At 40.4% G+C, this 20,927-nt stretch overlaps 1 protein-coding gene across 2 annotated transcripts in view; it reads right to left on the bottom strand.

Annotated features, from left to right (window-relative positions):
- The window catches only part of sst3b (somatostatin receptor 3b), a 63,689-nt gene that overhangs the window by 1,923 nt on the left and 40,839 nt on the right, over nucleotides 1-20,927 (bottom strand). For both annotated transcript variants that reach the window (XM_078950215.1, XM_004066117.5), the window contains exon 2: nucleotides 4,459-5,300. In XM_078950215.1, coding sequence (XP_078806341.1) covers nucleotides 4,459-5,235 — 777 coding nt within the window. In that variant the 5' untranslated portion in view covers nucleotides 5,236-5,300. The remainder of the gene's footprint in view (nucleotides 1-4,458; nucleotides 5,301-20,927) is intronic.

The raw sequence follows: 20,927 nt of genomic DNA, 5'->3' as shown, positions 1-20,927 counted from the left end.
ATGTAATGTCGCTGATTCTGGCAAGAGCAGAGGAGGCGGGCTCTGCGTATTTGTGTACATCCCACCTGATGCTAATGCCAATTCAGCTATTGCCCGTCTCCATGCCAGCACTGGGAACCAGCAGAGCAAATATCCTGATGCAGATCATTGCTGGGGATTTTAACCATGCAGACTTGAAGACAGCTCTGCCTAAATTCCATCAGCATGTTAAGTGCACCACAAGAGGAAACAACACTCTCGACAAAGTCTGTTTCAACATCAAAATGGGCTACAGAGCCAGATCTCTACCACACCTGGGCCAGTCTGACCATCTGTCCTTGCTTTTAATTCCTGTATAAATCCCACTCAGGAAAACAGTTCCCACCATCTCTATTTCCACGTGGCCAGATGATGCTTCCCAGTGGCTGCAGGACTGCTTTAACCCTTGTGCTATCCTAGGCACTTTAACATTGGGAGTGGGGTCATCTAGACCTCACAAGACTAAACCCTTTTTCTTCAATGATTTGTGATCTTCCCTGTCCATGGATTACATGAAATCCTCTCCACCTCTATCCACCTGTGTCATGGTAGGGATAATACGTCAATGTAAGGATCGGGTCATCTGGACCCCATAGAATAGCACAAGGGTTAAAGGACAGAGGTGTTTGAACATCAGGACCTGGAGTTGTCCACTTGGCTGTGCTACATTAAGACTCGGAAGGTCAAACAGACTACAGGAGGAAGATTGAAAACCACCCAGACAGTGATGACAGCTGACAGGTGTGGCAGAGAATCCAACACAGAACTACAGAACCAACCTCAGAGCTACAGAAGGTGACATCACACTGGCTTAAACCTCTTCTTTGCCCTCGTTGATGTCACTACACCACAGGCACCTCAGCTTCACCACACAGCTCACACAGTACCATCCTCGTCCTGGATAAGCAGGAGGTGAGACACACCCTGCGTGCAGTCAATCCGAGGAAGGCTGCCGGTCCTGATGGTGTCCTGGGGCGACTGGTAAGGGATTGTGCAGACCAGCTGACTGCAGTCTTCACAAAGATCTTCAACCAATCCCTGGTACAGTCAATGGTCCCACTCTGCCCGAAGTCCTCCTCCAAACATTGCTCAAGAAGCCTCACATCTCCAGCTTCAATGACTAAAAACCAATGGTTCTCCCTCCAACAGCCATGAAGTGCTTCGTAAAGCTGGTCTGTTTTCACATAACAGCAGCCCTCCAACCGGGATTGGACCCCTGCCAGTTTGCATACAGGGCGAAACGATTAAAACAGCTCTGCATGCTGCTGTTTCCCATCTGGAGCAGCGAGGGAGCTATGTTAGGATGATCGGCCTTCAACACCATCCTCCAACATAAGCTGGTGGCCAAGTTGGAGGACCTGGGACTGCACCGTTCAACCTGCATGTGGATCAGCAGCTTCCTCTCCGGTCACAGACAGAGAGTCAGAGTGGGACATCATATATCATCTGCACTAAGCCTCAGTACCGGCTTCCCCCAGGGTTGTGTACTGAGTACTCTGCTCTACTCCCAGTACACGTATGACTGCAAACCTGCCCACCACAGCAACACCATCGTAAAGTTCGCTGATGACACCACAGTGGTGTCAATATAGTGTTCAACCAAAAACTTCCTCCTCAACACATCAAAGACCAAAAAAATGATAATAGACTACAAGGAGAAGAAGACGGGCATAGTGCCACTATTCATCCATGGGGACTGCATGGAGAGGGTGGCAGACGTCTGCTTCCTGTGATTCCACATGAGGCAGAGCTTAACCTGGAAGTGATCTGTTGCCTTCAGGCAGACGCTACAATTCAAGCAGAGTAAGGACAAATAGACTCCAGAACAGTTTTTATCCAACTGCCATAAAACTTTTAAACATGTCTATGAAGCATTAAATCTGGACCTCTTCTTGTAAATTGTGATACGGTTGATGTTTTCTTCAATATTCATTATTATTTATTATTTTCTCCTCTGGTTTTAACAATTTTAACACATATCGAGTATTCTGTTTTTTTTTTTAAGTTTTAGTCCATATGTAGCAACAAATTTAATTCATTTCCTGTTTTAGTTACCAGATAAGCACTTTTTATGTACCGGTACGTTTTTACCATGTGTTGTTTTTAAGGTATATCGGTGTTGCACTGACAAGGAAGCACTTTTAATCTCATTGAACCTGTGACAATGACAAATAAAGATCTATTTGTCTGTCTTTTAGTGTTTTTAAAATGTTCTTGTGGCCTTTTTACTAATGATGGAGGACATGCAAATAAAATCTAGCTTAAAATTCAATTTCTGTGTATTTCTGCATTCAAATTGTCATAAATCAGGAGCAGACAAAAAATGCTGTTTGAAAAAGAAGATTTTTGTGACGTAGAAATCACACTAAAGGGGCCACAAGCTCCCTGATCTGCAGCATGAGGAGAAGAGAGGTGATGGAAAATCAACACCTATGAGCTGTAGAGCGCCACGGACCGGTATAACGTCACACAATGTTTTCACGGACCTGTCTTTAACATGTAGGTGGGTGAATTTATGGTGTGACGGATAAAGCAAAAATAAAATGAGAAAACCGTTGCAAAACTGGTATTTTTTAAATACAATAATAAACGTGAATCAACCGTGTCTGCATCTTCATTATGTGCGTATGTAAAAAATTCGAGAATCAGTTGCCCTGTATCAAGTGGAACGGCTTCTGATACGTGAGAACAACTGTCTCAATAAGTCCATATGTCAAGGAAGACTCCTAGTTTTGTCTGTAAACAGCAGCTTTATTTTTCGTTAAAGTAAAAGATCCTTACTCTGGCTCTTTTTTCCCCAAAGAAACTTTCCAAATATGTTTTTTGTTTGTTTTTCCTTAGCCTTTTAGGTTTGAGCTTTTAACTTAGCATTACGAGCAGCTGCTTAAAGTCACATGACGCATCAAGACAGACAGATGTGGTGAACAGAATCTGGTAGTTTAAAAAAAAAAACTTCCTCCAAAACGGAAATAAATAGTGTATGCATTTGTTTCTTTTTTTCCTCCTTTTTTTTTACTTGTCTTGTGCAACAGCTGGGCAAACAGATGAGAGCTGAAGGCCTCTTGTGTTGGACATATTTTACTTTAACAACAGGGGTTATGAATCTTCTGACAAACTAGAGGTATGTCTGAATAAACCCCTTTTTTAATCAAGGCCAAACTTTGTTTATTTTAATCGTATTTGGAAAATATTTTGTGTTGGACCGGACGGAAAAGGAAAGGAGGGAAGAAAAGAGAGGGATGTTAGAGAGGGGGGCATAGGAGGGTGATTATAGAAGTTAAGCAGCATAAAGCAACGAGTTGCTGTATGTTTATCATTACGGTCAGGTTCAGATGTAACAACCAATCTAGAAGGCCTGCGTATGAGGCCTGTTCACACACACACTTTTTGCATTTGCAGGATCACTGTATTATTTTTTGTATGTATGTTCAGGTAAAAAACTGATAACTTCCAGTTTTGTACAGTTTATGTTGTTAATAATGTGAACAGAATTCCACAATCAAAATCAAATTGGTCTTGGATAGAAATATTAAAAATAACCAATATTTAATTGAATAATTTGAATTGTGAACTTGCAATTCAATTAATTTAGCAGTGAAACCCAGTGCACAGATATTTGGGTCAAGATCAGTGGAAACAATGAAGAAAGAAATGTTAGATTCACACAGGGAAGGAGTTTTTAAGATGATCAGCCTAATCTTCTTGATCTATATCAGTAAGCTCAAAGCACAGATGGGGAATTTGCAGTCTGCGAGCCACATATAGCCCTCTGAGCTCATAGATCTGACTTCAAGCATTATGTTGTGTACACACAACTAACTTAGCTGTAGTTTTTGTACTTGGCTCATCTGTTCGATCTTAACTGTTTATGCTTCAATTCATTTTAGAAAGAAAATCAAATTAGTTGTGAAAGACAAAACAGACAATTTCACATGTTGATGTGTTAGTCACAACATATTTTTTTGCACTGAGTGGAAAAAGAAAGCTTTGATACTGCTTTGATTTGTAAGATGAAACTCCAGATTTCAGTTTATAGATTATAGATTATGACAAAACCACTGCCCCACAAATAAATATATATCTGGTTAAAGATTATGATGTATTCACTTGAAAACAAATAGATCCATTAACGTCTTTCTTTTCCTCATCTGAGCTGGCATCTGGCTCAAAACTGTACTGTTGGATTGCAACATTTTTGTTGCCATGTTATGTGTGGTTGGGGTTGTCAGAAGCTAGCTTGTAACAGATGGGTGATGGGAAGTGGGGGCTGGCTTACTTCGGGCAAACAGTCTTGCCCAAAACTCAGTGGTGAATTTCTAATAAACTCCTGGAGTTCATTGAAATTAATGACATTTGAATGAAGCATCGCCTACATCCAATTAGATAATCACACTTTTTGACTCTATTAAAGAAAAAAGTAAATATGATTAAAAGCAATACCTTGATGATGATCAGGAGGTAGCACAAAGAGATGACCAGCAGGGGGCAGAAGAACCCGACAGTACAGGTGTACACTATAAAAGACGTTTTCCACACTTCTGCTGGCTCAGGCCACACAATGCTACAGTTGCCATCATCCTTTAGCACATCTGCAAACACCACAACTGGCAGAACCACGACAAAAGACCCTCCCCAAACCGTGGCACTGATTGCCTTTGCCACACGGGGGCGTCTCCACCAGGACGACCGAATGGGGTGGACGACAGCCAGGTATCGATCCACCGACATTACTGTCAGGCAAAAGATGCTGGTGAACTGGTTGAAAGCGTCAACAGTCATGACCACTCGACACATCAGAGAACCGAAGGGCCAAGACAGGAGAGCATTCTGCACAGCCAAGAAGGGCAGACCCAACATGAAGAGCTCATCTGCAATGGCCAGGTTGAGGATGTAAATATTTGTGACTGACTCATTCTTAGTGTAGTTGACAATCACATGGATGACCAAAGTGTTTCCCACCAATCCAACGATGCAGACAATCCCATAAATAAGGGGGATGAAAATTCCAGCCAAACCAGTGAGAGTGTCTGATGTAGTACAGTTGTAACAGCTGCTGTTAAACAAGAAAAAACCATCAGTAAGGTTGGGGCTGAAAGGAGGCTCAGAAGGAGTAGATGCAAAATAGCGAGGGTAGGGCAGTACAGAGTTGTTGCTCCATTTTGTTGTGTGAGCTTCCAAGGGCTGCAGAGAAACTTTGGTGGTCTGGATGAGCTCCATTGAGGTCTCAAGAGTCCAGTCACATTAGTGAATCAGATGATCCCATCAAGGAAATGTCAAAAACCCTGTGAAGGAGAACAGGATATCAGTCAGAAAGGCAAACTTAAATATGGAGGAGGAATTTGGTCTTTCATCAATGATTAGCAAACATTTTCATCGACGATGATAAAGTCGCTTCACTCAAATGAGACCCAGAAATGACTTAAACCTACAATTTTCAACTCCAGAAATTGATCTTGTTTCCATCAGGACAAAGGCGTCACATTATTTTTAGAATTTGGACATAAACAATCATAACTTTTGGGGATTTCCTCAAGCTGCTTTGTGTCTGATTTCACTCAACGTGTTGGATAATATTCACATAGCAAAATACTAAATGGATCTTTCTTGGCAAACATCCTTTAAGCCTCTTAGCTAGGTTTAATTTTTTTTAGCAGAACAGAAGGAAAACAAAAACCAAGTCTGGTTGTTAAAACTAGCAATCATGATTTTAGTGTTTTACTCCTCCAGCTCCTTTATATTTACTCGCTGTGTCTGATTTCATTTAACTTGTAGAAAGTAATAAATTCACCTGTCAACTTAAACTGCATTAGAGCTTCTTAGCTAGGTGTAGTTTAATTTGATCAAAATAAAAAAAAAGGCCAAGCCTGATTTTTAAAAACTGAAAAAGTGCACCCACCTATAAACATTACCATCAAAAACTAGATTTGCAATTCCTTTAACCCCTGTGCTATCCTAGACACTTTAACATTAGGAGTTTGGTCATCTAGACCCACTAGACCAGGGGTCTCAAACTCGCGGCCCGCTGGCTATTTGCGGCCCCCAAGATGATATTTTGCAGCCCACGCCTTCATTCAAAAGTTTATTGTTAATGCGGCCCGCCAGTCTGTATGAATGACACTTTTTCATTTTTTTTTTTTTTTTGTGCGCGGAGCTGCCCAACCAGTGGGGTATATGACTTTTGGGGGCGTTACATTGATCGGGCTTGAAAGCAGGGGAACATTTAAGGCAAGAAACCTGACAGCCCCCTCCTCGGACCACATTAAGGAGTTCCTTACTTTCATTTTTAGAGCGTATATATTCGCTCGTAATTTTTCTAAATACATGCAGTCAGTGCTGAACCTTTCTCTGGGCCGCACAGACCCGGAGGAGGGTTACGGTTATGGTTACGGTTAGGCGCGCGGCGGTGTATCAACCTCAACCAAACGGTTCTCTCCACTCCCGCAGGAGATGGGTCGCTGAGGAGAATAAATGTCCCACACCTACATGCGTGGCAGCTAACTTTACTCTTAGACACACTGAAAATATGTGGGGAAAATGCAACGATAGACGTTTTTGAGATGAACCAGCGCTGTGCCTGAATCGTTACGGAGACCAGGCGGCGGGGGGTGGGGGTGGGGGTGGGGGGGAGGACGGTGAAGCTGCAGCGAGACTGAAGGAGAACAGAAAGTTGGAGTTGTCCTTAACATTCAATTTTTAGTTTTAATCTGCCTCTCCCCCTTAGTATGATCTGTGATATTTCTTTTATATTTATTTGAATGTTTTGCAATGTATGTAGCCTTTTTTAATCAATTGGTATTTTAAATTATTTTAATTGATCAATCAACTACAAAAACCCATCAGGACACATGTCCCATAATGCATTGTTTTGTAGTCAATCGGCGGCTTGCAGTCAGTGCAGTATTACATTTCAAGCTGTGTTTGCTCAGGTTGGGGCCTTGCTCCCGCCCCTTTCTGGTGATATTTTTCTGATGATTCACAGGTGATGTTTGAGCAAAAGCAAAAATATACGTCTCACACCAGGTGATCTGCGCAGCGTTTCATCCACCTGGGTGATCTCAAACACGCTTATTGTGCATCTTGGCTGCACTTATTTGGTGTCGCCAACATGAATTTTTGATCCGTTTTTTATAAAAATATAGGAGTGGCTGACCGGCTGCTCTACAATAACTTGTGATCTGGGTTTAAATGTGCAAAAGTCATAAGAAAGAATGGTTACTGAATTTTGTTTCTCCTTTCCTGATTTGTGTTTTAAAAAGTAAACTCAAAAAAAGAAATTCAACACAGACTCAAAATTGGGAGCACATACTCTCTGATGTCTCCACCTTCAATTTCAATAAGTCCAAGTCCAGTCCAGATTTACAGACAATCATCTTCATCCACACTGAGGGTCTCAGCTGTTTGGGACGAAGTGCTGCCAAGTGTCCATCAGTGAGAAGTAAACAAGAGAAGCCATGTTCAGAAGAACCATTGATGGAGGTTACAGATCATTGAAGGTTATAACTATTAAACACAGATTTGTGTTTAATAGTTATAATTCAACAGTGTTAACTAAACTGTGTTAATAAGGATGTTTAAATTAGAAAACAGCAGATATAGAAGACTAAATAAACAGAAATGTGTTACTGATTTATTTACTTATTGATTTTGATTTGATTATGTATTTTATTTGAATGGGAGTTTTATGAGTACATTTTGTAAAGAAAACAGTTAATAATAGAGTATAGTAATAGTATAGTACATGTTCCATACAAATTTATTGGCTCTCAGACACTCACAAGTTGCGTGCGAGCGTGTGTGTGCGTTGAAGTTGCGACCCTCCCTCAGCTAGACCCTGCTTTCAGTGGCCCCCAGGTATATTGAGTTTGAGACCCCTGCACTAGACGGTGCGCTGAACCTTTTTTCTTCAATGATTTGTGATCTTCACTGGTGTCCATGGATTACATTAAATCTTTCCACCTTTATCCACCTTTGTCATGGTAGGGAGAACATGTCAGTGTAAGGGTGGGGTCATCTAAGATAGCACAAGGGTTAAAGAAAATTATTTTAAGCATTTCAAAGCTTTTGCTATCAAAGGCCAAAATCTTCTTTCTCTTTCGGCTTTGTCCCATCCTCATTGCAATTTTCACTGATGCCTGTGTAACACATAATCATTTCAGGCCACAGCTAAGTAAAAACAACCTATAGAGGAAGTGAGAGGCTTCAAGGTCAACATTTTTAACAAGTCTTCTTTCCCTTTCGGCTCTTCCCATCAGGGGTCGCCACAGCGAAACAACCTCCCTGTCAAGGATGAGTCGCATGGTTAACTTGGCAATGTTCTATGCCGGATACCCTTCCTGACGCAACCCTCTCAATTTTAAAAGGGCTTGGGGACCAGCACAGAAGCAGAGAAGGGAATAGGGAGCAGCCCGGATTCGAAGCCTGGTTCCACAGACGGAAGGCGCTGCAAACCAGCACGAGCTAAACTGGCTCCCTCTCAAAGGCCAAAATACCCAGTTTAAATATGGATGCACCTTTAATTTCAAGAATATAGTGACATAACTGTTCAAACTAAAAGGCCTAAAAACATTTAAAACATTTTATATTATACAGGACCATTTATAAAACCAAAATGGCAAAGTTTAATCTTGTAACTAGATTAGTTTTAGAGATCGGGACTCATTTTACCATCTTGACCCTTGTGCTATCCTCTGCACTTTTAACATTGGGAGAGGGGCCATCTGCACCCCACTAGACAGTGCACTGAACCTTTTTTCTTCAATGATTTGTGATCTTCACTGGGGTCCATGGATTACATGAAATCCTTTTCACCTTTATCCACCTTTGTCATGGTAGGGATAACACATCAGTTTAAGGGTGGGGTCATTTTGACCCCACAAGATAGCACAAAGGTTAAGAATTTTATTATTATTTTTTTCCATTCTTAAAACACAACAATGTTAACAGCAAAGACAAGACTTCTGTAATATTATCATTAAACACTAGGTGGAACTTATCAAACTTACAGTAGGATGTCTTAAGAAGAAATACTCATGGTTTTGAGCAATCATGGGTAATAGATTGATCTCATTCCTTTTTAAATAGCTTTTTATACCTTTTAGAAGTTATTTAAATAGTTTGGTAAGCTTTTGAAAGCTATTTTGATAGCTTTTAAGGCATTTTTTCTATAGTATTAGTTATTAAAAAAAAACCTCAAAGCTTTAATGATAGCATTAAGGCATATTTTTTACAGTTTTACTAAAAAAAAAACTTTAAAAGCTTTTTTGGTAGCTTTTAAATAACATGTTGTAGCTTTTAAGCACCTTTAGCTTCCAATAGCAGCCCTTTAGAAGAATCAGGCACAAGTCTAGCAGTCTTGAGGAATCATGGTTAATAACTTCATCTCATTCATTTTGATTTATAAATAGCTTTTTATAGTTTTTGAAAGTTCATTAAAAAGCTTTAGAATGCCTTTTATTTGGAATATACTTATAACTTTTAATAGCTGTCTTGGTTGCTTTTGAAAGATCCAAAAGGCCTTTGCCAGCTTTTAACGGCTTTAGAAGATTTAGTAGCTTTTACAGCTTTTAAGGCTTCAAGTAGTTTCCATTTAAAAGAAACAGGCACTTAATACAATGTTTAAAGGAATCATGAGTAATCACTTGGTCTCATTTAATTTCTATGGGAAATTATTTTAAGAACATATTTAACTATAAAAAACATATAAATAGCATATTCACTTTTGGTACTGAAAGTAAGAGCACACTTCTCGCAATGGAGCTTTATAAAGTACTTTTGATTGATTGCATCTTGATTACTGCTTTCACTTAGGAGAAAGAAGCGCGGCACTACACTCAAGTTGTAAAACAACATACAGAGAACACAGGTGTATGAAATAATAATGTGCGATATCGATTTGATCTAGTACAGTTACCAGGTAACACTGCATGGACATTGCACAGACCTAAGTGGAACATAATATACTTAAATCCCACTGACCTTTGTATAAGGTAATTCTGATTTGTTAGATAGAACAGCGGCCCCGAAGGGCCAATAACACCAACAAATCCCTAAATGCAAAATATTATTATTTTCCACAATTATAATCAATGATTCACACGGGGGCCAGTTTAGCTCGTGCTGGTTTGCGGCGCTTTCCGTTCGTGAAACCAGGCTTCGAATCTGGGCTGCTCCCTATTCCCTTCTCTGCTTCTGTGCCGGTCCCAAGCCCGGATAAATTGAGAGGGTTGCGTCAGGAAGGGCATCCGGCGTAAAAACATTTCCAAGTTAACCATGCAACTCATCCTCAAAAGAGAGGTTGTTTCGCTGTGGCGACCCCTGCTGGGAAAAGCAGAAAGAGAAAGACGAAGCTAATCGATGATTCACACAACAGTAATGAAAAGAAAAACACCTAGAACCATGAAACACGTGTTGGTACAAATTTCAAAACTGCAGAAAGACATGCTGATAATACTGTCAAGAGTTTAAAATAAAATAAAAACAAATAATTATAATAAAACTTTAACCCTTGTGCTATCTTAGATGACCCCACCCTTACATTGACGTGTTCTCCCTACCATGACAAAGGTGGATAAAGGTGGAAAGATTTCATGTAATCCATGGACACCAGTGAAGATCACAAATCATTGAAGAAAAAAGGTTCAGAGCACTGTCTAGTGGGTCTAGATGACCCAACACCCAATGGTAAAGTGCCTAGGATAGCACAAGGGTTAAGTGGGCGGGTACTCACCAGTGCTCAGTACCAGCACTTGCAAATAACACTCTTTACAGCACCACCACTTCTATCCGCCAGAACGCCAACATGTTCGTTTTAACTTTTCAGAATACTCGAGCCTCACTCAAACACTTGGAAATATTATTTTTAAGAAAACAAAGAAATACTAATAAACTGGATTATTTTGTGCCCACTCACTCGCATTGCCAGCATCAGGTGTTAACCCCAGACATATATTAAGCGTGTTTGAGGACGCACCACTGCGTAGATCAACTGGTGCATGGTGTATGCTGGTCAGTTTTCTGCTCAGATGTCACATGTCAATCATCATAAACATATTGCAAGGTCAATGTGTCTGCCTAGGCGAGCGCAGCTTGAAATTTGGTACTGCACTGACTACGAGCCACCTATATGACTATAAAACAATGCATTGTGGGAAACGGTGTCTTGGCAGTTCTTGTAGTTTCAAGTGATGCTGATCAGCAATGGTTGGTGCTCAATGAAGGGAATCTGTGTATATTGTAACTCTTTCTGCAAAAAGTGAATCACTGATTAAAAAATAAACAAGATCTTTACTTATACAAATGTGGTAATTGGTAATTGTGGTAATTGAAATCAACATCACTCAGAGGACTTTATCATTAAGGCCGGCACACCGGGACGAATTTCGACGAAACAAAGGGCACCAATGTAAGTGTGCACACCGACGCGAAAAACGCCACGCATAAAAGCGTCATTTTTAAAAAAAAGCCTCTGGTTCGTTTTTTTGGTTTGACGCGCCGCGTCAAAAACTATACGACCAATGAGAATGGCGCTTTTGCACACGTGTCTGGAGCTTCTGAAGTTACAGTAAAACACAACTTGGGGGCGCTCAAACACAAAACTGTCTTGCTGAGCACACGTACGTCACGGCGAAGAAGATAAATGCCAAGTAGCGTCTACACTGTCGCGAAGAAATAAGACGAAGAAGATGCACTCACTGACGGACATATAAAATATCCCCGAAAACGCTCACGATACATTTTCAGCTCTTGTACCAGTCGATAAAACTCCCCATGATCTTCTCTTCTCGTAACTATGGGATGTACCCAAAATCTACGTCTTTTTCGGCGTCTTTCATCATTCAACAGAACAATAATTTCTTCATCGCTGGAACTGGAGCTAGAGCTACTGGTGTTGGAAATATTCATGTTTTCTTTGTTTGATTCTGACAAGCGCGTAAATACTTGCTCTCTTCTTCTGAGTGAAAAGCGACTTTAAGAAGCGTAAAGTTGCGCAGCGCCACCTTGTGTACAGGGGTATTTCTGTTTTACATTAAGCGCCATCTAACGTTAGGGAATGAAATTGCATGTTCGCTCTGCTCATCGTCACCGAAAATCGCCTGGGTGTGAACACAAAAAACGTGGCGAAAAACGTGGCGAAAAACGTGGCGAAAAACGCTGGCGAAAAACGCTGGCGAAAAACGCTGGCGAATATTCGTCCCGGTGTGTACGGGCCTTTAGAAATGATTCTACTTGAAATTTTAAGTCTTTTAATTCTTTCTACTGATGATCATTTTGGTTTTGATGCTAAATATCAGACAGACATTTGCATTTATTCAACAAAAGGAACTCATTAGGAGAGACATCACAAATCATCTGTGGTTATGTGTTTTATTGTTGGCTATAAAGTTAATTTGTGAGGTCCCAAGTGCAAGAAAAGTGGCCCCTAAGACCTGTTGGAGCCTTTTCTAAAGAGAACGACATAGAACAATGTTTGATACTGTATTTGATGTTTTTTATTTGGTATGATCTTTTGTTTTTATCTTGTTTTAAATATGCACTACCAAAGATATTTGCTCACCCGTCCAAATGATCAGAATCATATGTCCTAATCACTTGGCCTGGCTATAGGTGTTAAAATCAAGCACTCAGGCACGCAGACTGCTTTTACATGATTTATGAGAGAACGGGCCGCTCTCAGCAGCTCAGTGAATTCCAGCATGGAACTGTCATAGGATGCCACCTGTGCAACAAATGCCGTGGTGAAATTTCCTCACTCCTAAATATTCCAGTCAACAGTCAGCTCTATCATAACAAAATGCAAGAGTTTGGGAACAACAGCAACTCAGCCATGAAGTGGTAGGGTAGGCAACATAAACTGACAGAGTGGGCTCAGCAGATGCTGAAGCGCATTGTGCAAAGAGGTCGCCAACTTTCTGCACAGTCAATTGCTACAGAGCTCCAAACTTCATGTAACCTTCATATTAGCCCAAACACAGTACGCTAACAGCCTCATGGAATGGGTTTCCATGGCCAAGCAGCTGCATCCAAGCCACACATCACCAAGTGCAATGCAAAGGATAGGATACAGTTGTGTAAAGCAGGTTACCACTGGACTCTGGAGCAGTGGAAATGCATGCCTTTGCGCTCTTAGTCATATTTCAGATTGCATTGTACCGAGTCTGAAATGTGGTGGGGGAGGAATTATGGTTTGGGGTTGTTTTTCAGGACTTGAGCTTGGCCCCTTAGTTCCAGTGAAAGGAACTTTGAATGCTTTAGGATACCAAAATTGTTTTGGCTGATTCCATGCTCAAAACCTTGTTGGTAGTTTGGAGCCAGCCCCTTCCTCTTCCAACATGACTGTGCACCAATGCACAAAGCAAAGTTCATAAAGACATGGATGACAGAGTCTGTTGTGGACAAAATTGACTGCACAGGGTCCTGACCTGAACCCGATAAAACGTCTTTGGAATGAATTAGTGCAGAGACTGAGACCTAGGCCTCCTCGACCAACATCAGTGATTGATCTCACAACTTGTCTTGAATGTTTTATTTATGTTTCAACAAGTTATACAAAAGTGATTGTGCACAGTCAATGTATGACTCAAATCATTTATAGACTTGACCTGAACTCTCCCTTTCTCACACATAGAAAAAAGGACTTCTTTTTATTGATCAATATTTACATTTAAGATTCTCTGCAATTTATGTTTCGACCTACTTCCATGAAAAATGGTACCACCACTTCTTGTTGTCCATTTAAAGCACTAATAGTGGTAAGAAATTAAGTCCCCATTTTTGATACATGGCTAGATGAATACTAAATTTCTTATCATCTCCTTCCCTCAAAACAAAAACAAACTTCGAAAAAACACAACACATTGTGCCCTATTAAGAGATGACTTGTTTATGAAGCCATTCCGGTTTCTTAATCACCATCATGCAACATGCAGGCACACCCTTGTACCTCAGAGCACTGTCCAATAATTGGTGCTCAGCTAGAAACGAAATGCACTGAAGAAGAAACAGGGGCAAAACCTTGCCGACATGCACAGGAGGGAGGGAAAAATGACGTTCCAGGAAGACCTTTAGGATGATAACATGGGAAAGCGGGTGAGAAAATCATATTTAGATGAAACCCTTCAAGGTCGTTTTACAGTATGATCTGATGCAGTCTTCAGACTCTTGAAATACATTTGTAAATTTACTTCACAGTAAATGTGCATTAAACAAGCGTTTCACTCATAAGGGATGGCACAAGGATATACCTGTTCCTCAAATATATTATTAAGTATGCTGTTCTTGCCAAAGGGATGTTTTCTTTGAGGTGATTAAAGTAAAACCAATTGAAATAAAAAGTGAATTGTTATTTTTGGGGAAAAAAATTATATTCCAGACCCAAAATAGATGACTTCTCGTCAGAATTTCAATTTGTTTTTGCCACACCTCGCAGTGTATATAGAAATGATCAACCTCCCATCTTGTGTTTGTATATGTGGTTTGCATTGATTCAAAAATGATTTAACCAAACTTAAGCAATGCTAATTTAACCCTTATATTGTGTTTGGGTCAAAATTGGCCAATTTTCAATTGTGAAAACAGGTCAATTTTGACCCGAACAAAATATAAGGTTTAAATAAACTTTTTTTTTAATTGTGCTTTCTCCAGCATTGAAAGAATATCCTGTGGTAGGAAAGATTGTAATATTGCTTTTATTTATATTCTAGCATTATTACAAATCACATCTCTGCTTTTTCAGATCTATTGAAGCTATTTGGAAGGAGCATCTACACAAAACTGAACTGAACATTTAACATTTGACGTTGTGTAGTGTGATCTGATGTTGATACACATAGGAACATTTTTTTTCTGTCATTTATTCTTTGTGTGCAAAATTCATGACAGCAAATATCATCAATGAGCACCACCTACAGATGTTCTCCTGCTGAGAAGAGAGGCCGGTTTTTGCCAAAAAATTCCACATAGGCTTGGGTTTCAGCAGCAAACTAAATTATTTATTTTCAAATGGTGGCCGAAACAAAGATACAATATTACGTTCAAAACAGAAATCCTGTCCTGCTTTAAAACTAACCTAAAGTCCCACTCCGATCATCTTTTGATATATTTCAAAAGTGTACCCAGTGGTCTTTTAATTATGATTATGACATTTTTAGCCAAAGGAAAAAGAAAAAAAAACGTGTCATTTTCTAGGACAGTTTCCGCAAAGTGACAGTAGCTCATCAGAAATTCCCCTCTGAGTTGTGGAGGACGGTGCAGGACTGTTGGTGCGGAGTCAGTCTACCCCCACTTCCCATCATCCATCTGCATCACCCATCTCCATTTGCACTCTCTTCTGCTAGCTTACAGCCCCTTTTATCCCCAACTTAAAATGACCTATGCAACAAAAATCAAGAGAAATATTGGAACTTTACTGTTTTAAAGATGAGGAAAACCAAGATGTACTAAGATCTAGTCCAGGGGTCCGCAACCTGGGGCAGGGGTGTATGATGGCAAAGTAAAGGGTCTATTCACACAGTGCTGCTTCTGTGACCCCGGCCGCCTATATAAATATTGCCACTTCTTATTTCTTATTGCTGTAGGTCTTATATACCAAAGATGCAGTACTTTTTGTTTCAAACAAGCATAGCTGGAAATCTATTTCAACCTCAACCTTACCGTAAAATATTTTTATGAAAGCACTTTTTGAGTTTTATGTTTTAAAAAGCTATCTCTGCTGTTTGTGAATAAAATACAATTTCAGATATATTGAAAATGTTTTTGTATTTCTTTGTATTAGAGTTTGCATTACAGTTAGTAGTGGGACAGTTGTTAAGGAGAAAATTTCAAATTGGCACTTCATGCCATAAACTTTGCTGACCCCGAAACTAGTTAGAAGTGGATGCATCAGAATGGAGGAGAGAGCTTGTGGATTAGAGCTTCTATGTCACAACTACAAGGTTTTTCCAACTACATTTTTTTCCTCTGCTCCTGATTCACAATGATTTAAATAAAGAAATACGCAGGAATGCATTTTGGGCTTATTTTATTTTATATACGTTCTCTATCATAAGAAAAATGCTACAAGAACATGTTTAAAACGCCAAAAGCACCATTTTCATTGGAGTGGGTCTTTAACCAGATTTGCAATAAGCAGACTTTCAACAAACACTAATGAGCCTTCAAGAGATCATCACCCTAAACCATGTAATAATTCCTTGTGTGTAGAGGAAAATACCCCCTAATGAGTCATTTGTGGTGATGAAGCAAAGATGAAGGTGGTGATGAGGATCTGGATGAATGTAATGTTGAGCAGTGCTACTGGTGAGATAATCAGATGAGTTCATGGACACTGATCCTGATTAAAATTAAATAGGACAGAAGGGAGTTGCATTTATTTGGTAATGGTATAGTGACTATAACTGCAACAGAGAGAGGAGAAACTGTAAAATGAAACACATACAGATCAGCAGAGGCAACATATTGCTTCAGTGGGAAAAAAATAAATATCAGCAGTCAATGTGATGAGTTAGGAGAATGAAAATAGAAATTTCAGAAGAGACTTTATCAAAGAAACCTTATATCCATCTACTCATTTCCAACACTTGCTTTATCTAGTTTAGGGACATGGGGAGATTGAGATAATCACAGCTGTTAGAGAAAGAGCAGCAGAGAGAAAAACAACTGCATGCTCATTTCAGTAAATGATTTAGATTCTACTTTAGTGTGCTTCAACACCACACATTTTTTTCTGGACTGTGGAAGGATGTTGTGGGCAAAAAACAACAGTGTATTTTCAAAATGACCGAAAATCCTAAGTCCCTCATATCAAAGCTGCAAATCTCATATTACAAAAGCCATGCTAAAAAGCATTGACTTTGCATGTATACATTAGAAATATATATTTAATAAAAGTGGAAAGAAAAAGTAGCCGTTTGTACAGTTTATAAAACTGCCATTAGCACCTGTAATCATTCTACATATCTTTTCTTATCTCCCACAGAGCCTTAAATTAATTCTGCTCAACTCTGGTGAATTTTATTTGTAAAAGTCACAAATGCATTTAGTCATCAAATTCATATAGAACATTTTCATAAAATATAAAAAAAAACAAAAAAACTTAAACTTAAATTGAACAAAAAATCGAATTTAAGTGTAAACCCCCTTCCAAAAAAAAGTTTGAATATGTCATAGAAGTGTATTCATTTACATAATTTTAACACTTTCATAGGATATAGATTCAGAGCCCAAACATTTATTTATTTCGACATAAACTGGGTTTCCAGCTCATAAAATCGACAAAAACAGGGGCTTAAGTGAGAAGTGATGAAATGTCTCTTTTTTAATATAATTATGGAAAATAATACACTTCTCCATGATATTCAAATATTTTAAAGGGTCTTTTTTTAAATATTTAAATAAAAAAAGATTTAACCAAATATTCCTGCTTAAAAAAATCTATAGGTTTTACATAGCAATATATTTTCAAGAGTGGTTAGCGCTGTTGCCTCACAACAAGAAGGCCCTGGTTTAAGTCCCGCCTGGGGGACCTCAAATAGAATCATCAATGCTGGACCTTTCTGTGTGAGGTTTGCATGTTCTCTCTGTGCATTCATGGGTTTTCTCCGAAGGACTCCAGCTTCCTCCCACTGTCCAAAAACATGCTTTATAGGTTAATTGGTTAATCTCAATTATCCCTAGGTGTGACTGCAAATGTGTATGGGTGTGTAATTGTGGCCCTGCGACAGACTGGGGACCTATTCAGGGTGTACCCTGCCTTCTGCCCGGCAAGTGGCCGGGTTGGGCTCCGACAGCCCCGTGACCCCAAAAGGAACAAAATAGGTTTTGAAAAAGGATGGATATTCTAAATAATTTCATCCAAATTTACATTTCTTTAACCTCACTAATATTAGTAGAGGAAGCCTGTAACAAATGCGCACACAGAGGTCTTACTTAATTACGAACACACTCTTTCCCTTACCCTTCAGATTTCCCCCTTCCTGGCATCAGCTTTCTGTCCTAATCTCTGACAAACACAATAGCAGCAGACAGACAATCTTTCTTCCCAAAATGTATTCTCTCTTTTGTCTCCCATTGTATGTTCAGTTTCACCAAAAGTGTCCCCTGACATGTTGCTATGGTACTTTGAGGTCCAGACAAGGCTTAAAGCACAATAAATGGAACACATCAAAGAGACAAATGAGAAAAGGAATGAATGCCACTGAAGAGTCTGTGGTCCTAACACTGACCATTGTGTGTCAGGAGATAGATGCATGATGTATCTGTGCACCCCAAACACGTCTGTTTAGTGAAGATACTGAAGGTTTGGAGATTTGAAATAAAAATGTGTGTTTTTTAAGGTTCGATATTTAAAACAAATAAATTGTTGATATTTTGGTTCTGTGACACACACCCATCCATGCAATTCCCTCAACATACAATGAATTCATAGGAGAAGGGAGTTGAGGTTTGGCAATTTTTCACAATAATTTCATGAGAAATTTAACATTTATATCATTTTTGGTGGGCTGCACGGTGGAGCAGTGGTTGGCACTGTTTCTTCTCCACGTCACATGCACAACACGGATCAACCCCTTAAAAAACAAAGTTCAGACACCCCTACAGCTCCAAATGCCCCTACAATTGGAGCAATAGGGGGGAGCCAAGGAGGTAGGGAATAAATTATGGTTCAGTTTAAGAATCTCAGAATCTGAGCAGAATCTGAGAGAGTAGTCTCTCCAGCAGTGTCCTGGGTGTTCCCCGGAGCCTCCGCCCAGTGGGAAATGACCGGAGCACCTCCCCAGGGAGGCATCTAGGTGGCATCCGAATCGGACGCCCAAGCCACGTCAACTGGCACCTCTCAATGTGGAGAAGCAGTGGCTCTATTCCGAGCTCTCTCCAGGTGACCGGGCCGGAGGGGCCCCACTAAGGGAGTGCCAAACTACCCTTCAGCCGTTTGTATTCGGGACCTCGTTGTTTTGGTCATGAACCAGAGCTCATGACCATAGGTGAATATTGGAACAACAATCGACCGGTAAATTGAGAGCTTTGCTCTCTGGCTCAGCTCTCTCTTCACCAGAATGAACTGGTACAGTGACCAAATAACGGCGGTTGCCGCATCAATCCGCCTGTCGATCTCACGCTCCAATCTTCCCCCACTAGTGAACAAGACCCCAAGATACTTAAACTCCTCCACCTGGGGCAGGAGCACTCCAACCCCTAGAGAGGGCAAATTACCTTTTTCCAGTCAAGAACTATGGCCGCAGATTTAGCAGTGATGACCTTCATCCCAGCCGCTTTACGTTCAGCCGCAAACCACTCCAATGCATGCTGGAGATCCTGGTTGGACAAAGCCGCAAAGCCAACAGGACAACATCATCTGCAAAGGGTAGAGAGGAAATCCTGTGGTCCCCAAATCAGACCCCCACCAGCCACTAGCCTAGAAATTCTGTCCATAAAGACTATGAACAGAACCGGTGATAAAGGGCAGCCCTGCCGGAGTACACTGGGAACAGGTCCGATTTACCGCTGATCATGCGAACAAAGCTCCTGCTCCAGTCATACAGAAATCGGACAGACCCGGTAAGATCCCATACTCTCATTGTGTATTTGGGTGGTGGTTTCACTAAGGGTGAGCTTTTTTGTACATATGTATATTTCAAAATAACAACGTAACTGGGAAACATCATTGTGTTGTGTTTTGTATAAATAGAGAAAAAGAAATAAGCACATACAGTTAAAGAAGGAGATCCCTGAATAATCTTTGTAAATACTCTCATTTAATGCTGAGTCTTACAAATGAACATTTGGAATATGCAAGTAAAAGTGGAATGGAGGGTGGGTGCCGACGAAGCCCCAAAGAGAGTCGTTCCCCAGTGAACCCTGCCAGCATATCCCACCCATCTAATTCCCGGAGCCCTACGTACGTGTGTGCATAATTTGTTAGGGTGGGAGCGGAAGGAGCAGGCGGATGGGCACAACCGTGGGAGAGGACTCCCTCCAGGTAACCGGCTCCCCAGCCAGCCTCAGTGGGCGCCTCATCTCCCAGGCGAACGGGCAGCTAGGAGGCGGTCAGCCAGCTGCAGACAGAGGCCGAGTCATGTGCCAGGGCGGAGAGACAGTCACCAAGGGTGGGGTCTAGCGCTGCATTTAAGTTTATTTGTTTATTTAAGATACAGTTTCTGCACATCAGCAGTGGCTCATTAGAAATAGGCCTCTGAGGTGTTGGTAAAACAGCTGGCGTGGACCAAACCTGCCCCCTTTCCCTTCCCGTTGCTGAGAGCTCTGTTTGCATGATCCAGCAAAAGCTTATGGTCGCTAGCTAACATTACTTGTGCAACAAAAATAACAAGCAATGTTGGAGCAATTCAGCTGTACAGTTTTGAGCCAGATGCCAGCTCAGACGAGGAAAACAAAGACATAGGTGGATCTAAGCGTCTACAAGTGGATGCATTGGATTGGAATGGAGAAGAGCAGGGAACTTGAAGCCGTCCAGTGTTTTTCCTACGCAATGAATACAATTTTGTTTTGTCTGCTGCTGATTCGCAACAATTTGGAATAAAAAAATAATCATAAATGTAGTTTTAAGCGTAATTTTCTTTATATGTCCTCTCTCATCAAAAAAATACTACAAGAACATGTTGAAAACATCAAAAGCACTATTTTCTTCAAAGTCTCTAAATAATGGCATTTTAACCTTCATTGGTTCCAATTACAGTCATATTATCAGCAAGTTTTTTTTTTTTATAAGTAAACTTCAAGAACATCGGCTTTAAATTTGTTTTTACATTTTCATTCATCCTTGTGGCCGGGCCATTGGAGGACCTCTAACAGTAATGAGCTCATTAGTTTTGGGACACGATGCCCAAAACTCTTTCAGCATTACAACATAGCTGAGCTTAGGTTTTGGAATAACCTGCTTGACAGTGCTCTGTTTATCT

This window comes from Oryzias latipes, chromosome 1 (assembly GCF_053564925.1).
Source record: "Oryzias latipes strain Hd-rR chromosome 1, Olatipes_Hd-rR_3.1".
Taxonomy (NCBI): domain Eukaryota; kingdom Metazoa; phylum Chordata; class Actinopteri; order Beloniformes; family Adrianichthyidae; genus Oryzias; species Oryzias latipes.
This window is presented reverse-complemented; position numbering and strand designations above follow the sequence as displayed.